Raw genomic sequence first — 6000 nt, 5'->3', positions numbered from 1 at the left:
CACCTCCAAGTCCTTCCTGCCTCGCGTCGCCAAGGCCAGCAAGCCCGGTACACGCAGACCCACAACCCTGCCCCCCTCCCGGCCGCCTTTGTCTCCCCCATTGGGCGATGTTCCGCACCACCGATGTGCCCCCCGCGTCCTCCCCTAGGTCTGAAACGAGTACCTCGTGCGACGAGTGTCAGCATTGCCATCGGGGAGACAAAGGCGGCCGGGCGTGGTGCTGTCTCCCCCCACCACCTTTGTGTGCGCCACCGTGCTGGCCTTCATAGGCGCTGCTGCCACTCGCTAACAGCGCTTGCCCCCAGCAGTCTGTTAAAGGCTACGCGGGTGGCGGGAGACCTTTGTCTTTGCGTAACATACGTGTGTGCGTGTGTGCGTGTGTGTGTGCGTGTGTGTGCGTGTGTGTGCGCGTGTGCGTGTGCGTGCGTGCGAGTGCAGGCCTTTGTGGGTGCACGTCCCCGCAGCTGCCCGCGCTGCGTGGCGTGGTGGTGGTGCTGGGTGCGGGCGACACGGCCTTCGACTGCGCCACGTCGGCGCTGCGCTGCGGCGCGCGCCGCGTGCTCGTCGCGTTCCGCCGCGGCTTCACCAACATGCGCGCCGTGCCCGAGGAGGTGCGCCCTCGTCGTCGTCGTCGTCGTCATCGAACTGATCGTCGCCGCCATCGTCGTCATCAACAGCATCGTCATCATCATCGCCACCATCACCGTCATCGCCACCGTTGTCGTCATCAACAGCATCGTCATCATCAACGCCACCATCACCGTCATCGCCACCGTTGTCGTCATCAACAGCATCGTCATCATCATCGCCACCATCACCGTCATCGCCACCGTTGTCGTCATCAACAGCATCGTCATCATCAACGCCACCATCACCGTCATCGCCATCGTTGTCGTCATCAACAGCATCGTCATCATCATCGCCACCATCACCATCATCGCCGCCATCATCGTCATCAACAGCATCGTCATCACCACCATCACCATCATCGCCACCGTTGTCGTCATCAAAAGCATTATCATCACCACCACCACCACCACCATCAACACCGCCACGATCATCACCATCTCCCCGCTGGGGATTCACCAACATACACGCCGTCCCCTTGTCACCGTGACCCCGTGACCCCGTGCGTCCCCCCCCACCCCCGCCCCCGCCAGGTGGAGGTGGCTCGCGAGGAGCACTGCGAGTTCCTCCCGTTCGCGTCGCCGCGTCGCGTCGTGACGCGCGGCGGCCGCATCTGCGCCGTGGAGTTTGCGCGCTCGGAGCAGCAGGAGGACGGCCGCTGGGTGGAGGATGATGAGCAGAAGGTCGTCGTCAAGGCCGACTTCGTCATCTCCGCCTTCGGCTCCACGCTGCTCGACCCCGCCGGTGCGGCGACGAAGCGGTTGTTCGGACTCACGCCGCCACCACCGTTATCATCACCGCCGCCACCACCGTTATCATCACTGCCGCCACCACCGTTATCATCACTGTCGCCACCACGTACCATGTGGAGACGCGGGGATTTAGATTCGTGTCGCCACCACCGTTATCACCACCATCTCTATCGCATGGGATACGGAGACGCGAGGACACGGGACAAATTGACCGGGGACAGAGCACGACACCAACCAGCACGCATTTGTGTGTCTCTCTCCTCGCTTCCTCCCACGTCTCGCCGCGTCCCTCTGTTCTCGTGCCCCCCCCCCGCCCCCCTGTATTTTGGGGCGCGTCTCTTTCCCCGCGTGCCCGTCCAAGACACGAGCCACAGTGGCGCGATCTTGGCCACGCAACCCAAAAACTATGAACCACACGGGGCAAGCAAACCCCGCGGTCTGCGCTCCTTCAACAAGACGAGGATTGGAACGACGAAGCTCGAGCAACACTCTGCTGAAGCCCTCTCAGCGTAGCCAGCAGACCTCCGCTTTGGCATCTCGCTCCTGAACGCACCGCCGCTGCCACCGCGCTCAAGCCTGCAATTGTGTTCTCCCCCCCCGCGTCCTCCGGCGCCCGCAGCGTCGCCCACGCCCCGGTGTTCTTGAAAACGTTGTGACCCCCCGACCCCCCCCCCCCCCCGGCAGTGCTGGGCGCGCTGTCCCCGCTGGAGCTGACGCGGCAGGGGGTGCCACGCGTGGACTCGGCGACGATGGGCACCAGCGAGCCGTGGGCGTTCGCCGGCGGGGACGTCGCCGGCCTCGCCAACACCACCGTGGAGTCGGTCAACGACGGCAAGACGGCCGCCTGGCACATCCACGCCTACCTGCAGGTACCGCGCGTACCCGTGCCCGTGCCCGTGCGTGTGCGTGGCTAGCCAGCAGGTGCTCGCTAACAGCACTTGCCCCAACGGCCTGTTGCAGGCTATGCGGGGGATCTTTGTTGCATGGAGAGCGGCAGCGTAGGGGATCGCGCGCCGCACCACGAACCCGGCGACACGGGCTGGATTCTCGCTAACGATGATCTGAACCGATCCTGCGCACGTGCCCTCCCCCCACCCCCCTCACGTGCCCCCCCTCCCCCCACCCCCCTCATGTGCCCCCCCTCCCCCCCCCCTCACATGCCCCCCCTCCCCCCCTCACGTGCCCCCCCTTCCCCCCCCCTTCACGTGTCCCCCTCCCCCCCCCCTGCCTCACGTGCCCCTCCTCCCCCCACCCCCCTCATGTGCCCTCCCTCCCCCCCCTCACATGCCCCCCCTCCCCCCCTCCCCCCCTCACGTGCCCCCCCACCCCCCTCACGTGCCCCCCTCCCCCCACCCCCCTCACGTGCCCCCCCCCCTCCCCCCCCCTCACGTGCCCCCCCCCCCCCCCAGTCCCTGCACGGCGTGTCGGTGAGCGGCGAGCCGCGGCTGCCCCTCTTCTTCACGCCGATCGACGCGGTGGACCTGTCCGTGGAGATGGTGGGCCTGCGCTTCCCCAACCCGTTCGGCCTGGCGAGCGCTCCGCAGTGCACCACCTCCGCCATGATCCGCCGCGCCTTCAGCGCCGGCTGGGGCTTCGCCGTCACCAAAACCTTCTCCCTCGATAAGGCGAGCACGCCGTGCGAGTGTGTGGTGTGAGTGTGTGGCACGCCGTGCGAGTGTGCGGTGTGCGGTGTGAGTGTGTGGCACGCCGTGCGAGTGTGCGGTGCGAGTGTGCGGTGTGAGTGTGCGGTGCGAGTGTGCGGTGTGCGGTGTGAGTGTGTGGTGCGAGTGTATTGCGTGCGGTGCGTGTAGTGCGAGTGTGCGGTGTGAGTGTGCGGTACGTGGTGTGTGGGACTGTAGGTGTGACTGTGTGCGCGTGTGTTTGTCTGTGTGTGAGTGTGCGTGTGTGGTGTGTGGGACTGTAGGTGTGGCTGTGTGGTGCGTGTGTTTGTCTGTGAGAGTGGTGGCGTAGTGGGTAACTCACTGCGCTACGAACCCGGCGAGCCGCGTTCGATTCCCGCTCACGGCCACCGACACCGGTGACGATTCTCTGAACCGGTTCTGGAGGCCTCCCCTAGGTCGACTCGGCCCTAAACGAGTACCTGGTGCGGTGTGTAGTAAACATCAAAGGCGGCCGGGCATGGAGCTGGCCACCCACCCCCCCCTCGTGTGCCGTGCCGGCCTTCACCGGCGCCGCTACTCGCTGCTAACACCACTTGCTGCCCCCCTGTAGCCTTTCCTCAACGGCGTTTACCCCGGGGGATCTTGGCGTGCGACTGTCGTCAAGGTCGGGGTTGGGCGGAGGCGCCGCGGTAACGTGCGTGCGTGCGGTGTGCAGGACCTGGTGACGAACGTGTCCCCCGCGGTAACGTGTCCCCATGGTAACGTGTCCCCATGGTAACGTGCGGTGTGCAGGACCTGGTGACGAACGTGTCCCCATGGTAAAGTGCGTGCGTGCGTGCGGTGTGCAGCACCTGGTGACGAGCGTGTCCCCGTGGTAACGTGTCCCCATGGTAACGTGCGGTGTTAAGGACCTGGTGACGAACGTGTCCCCGTGGTAACGTGTCCCCGTGGTAACGTGTCCCCATGGTAACGTGCGGTGTGCAGGACCTGGTGACGAACGTGTCCCCGCGCATCGTGCGCGGCACCACGTCGGGTCCCCTGCTGGGGCCCGGCCAGGGCTCGTTCCTCAACATCGAGCTCATCAGCGAGAAGACGAGCGCCTACTGGTGCCGCAGCGTCGCCGAGCTCAAGAGGGACTTCCCGGACAAGGTGGGGGGCGCGGGGGGGGGGGGGGGGGCGCGGGGGGGGGGGGGCGCGGGGGACGTCGCGGGGGGGGGGGGGGGACGTGGGGTGGGGGGGATATGGGGGGGAGGGGGACATGCAAGGAGTGCGGGGTGGGGGGGGGGGATGTGGGGGGGATATGCACGGGAGGGGGGGGCATTGGGGGGTGGGGTACATTGGGGAGTGGGGACATGGGGGGGGGGGGACATGCGGGGGGAGGGGGGGGCAGGGGGGGACATGCGGGGGGCAGGGGGGGTGGGGGGGGGGTACACAGAGACACAGTGGGGAACAGCAACGTAATTGGAACACAGAGACACATTCGAGGTCACAGAGGCACATCGTACGTGTGTCTGTTGAACTTCTTTTGCACCCGATGTAGCCAACCGCGCTAATCGGAGGTTGCAGGGGGAAGGACAATAAACTAACGCACACAAAAAGCAGTTCTAAATTTTTTTTTTTAGCAATCTAGATGATGATTTAAGAGCGCATAGCTCCGAGTGGCTTCCTCTGGGGAGGAGGAGCGTTCCAGACGGCCGCAGAAGCGCGCATGTGAAAGCGCCGCGCGACGATGCAGTGACCACCGCTTTTGTTCGATGGCCGAGCCAAAAAGCCGCCGCTGCGAGGATGATGAGCGGAGGGGACATGTCTGGGACACGGAGACACACGGACACACACGGACACACACGGACACACGGACACACACGGACACACACGGAGACACACGGAGACACACGGACACACACGGAGACACACGGACACACACGGACACACACGGAGACACACGGACACACACAGAGACACATGGAGACACACGGACACACGGACACACACGGACACACACGGAGACACACGGACACACACGGACACACACGGACACACACGGAGACACACGGAGACACACAGACACACACGGACACACGGACACACACGGACACACACGGAGACACACGGACACACACGGAGACACACGGACACACACGGAGACACACGGAGACACACGGACACACACGGAGACACACGGAGACACACGGACACACACGGACACACACGGAGACACACAGAGACACACGGACACACACGGAGACACACGGACACACACGGAGACACACGGACACACACGGAGACACACGGAGACACACGGACACACACGGAGACACACGGAGACACACGGACACACACGGAGACACACGGACACACACGGAGACACACGGACACACACGGAGACACACGGAGACACAGTGACACACACGGAGACACACGGAGACACACGGACACACACGGAGACACACGGAGACACACGAAGACACACGGAGACACACGGACACACACGGAGACACACGGAGACACACGAAGACACACGGAGACACACGGAGACACACGGAGACACACGGACACACACGCTCCTCGTGCGCCGTGCCGGCCTTCAAAGGATCTGCTCGCGAAACAGCACTTGCCCCAACAGTCTGTTAAGGCTATTCGGGGGATCTTTGTCTTTGTGTGTGTGCAGATCATCATCGCCAGTATCATGTGCGGCTACATCAAGGAGGACTGGACCCAGCTCGCCAAGATGGCTGAGGTGATCGTGGTGATCGTGGTGATCGTGGTGATTGCAGTGGTGGTGGTGATTGCAGTGGTGGTGGTGGTGGCAATGATGGCTTGATGGCTATGATGTTGGCCACGATAAAGGTGATGACGACGTTGATGGTAACGGTGGTGATGGTGGTGATGGTGTTGGTGCGGCTGCTGGATGCGTTCATGGTGGTTGTGATGGTGGTTGTGATATTGGTGTTATTCTTAGGTTTTTTCGGTAAAGTCACGTAGGTAAAACATCAAAATTA

General features: G+C 63.9%; 1 protein-coding gene across 1 annotated transcript in view; it reads left to right on the top strand.

The window, feature by feature from the left end:
• Positions 1–6000, top strand: part of DPYD (dihydropyrimidine dehydrogenase) — a 36211-nt gene that overhangs the window by 13313 nt on the left and 16898 nt on the right. Inside the window, exons 5-11 of the mRNA XM_078879990.1 lie at positions 2–47; positions 439–611; positions 1161–1371; positions 2064–2248; positions 2789–3004; positions 3986–4150; positions 5670–5738. Of these exons, the coding sequence (XP_078736116.1) occupies positions 2–47; positions 439–611; positions 1161–1371; positions 2064–2248; positions 2789–3004; positions 3986–4150; positions 5670–5738 (1065 nt within the window). The remainder of the gene's footprint in view (position 1; positions 48–438; positions 612–1160; positions 1372–2063; positions 2249–2788; positions 3005–3985; positions 4151–5669; positions 5739–6000) is intronic.

This window comes from Lampetra fluviatilis, chromosome 3 (genome assembly GCF_964198595.1).
Source record: "Lampetra fluviatilis chromosome 3, kcLamFluv1.1, whole genome shotgun sequence".
NCBI lineage: Eukaryota > Metazoa > Chordata > Hyperoartia > Petromyzontiformes > Petromyzontidae > Lampetra > Lampetra fluviatilis.
The sequence above is the reverse complement of the archived record's forward strand: the minus strand, read 5'-3'. Positions and strand labels throughout refer to the sequence as shown.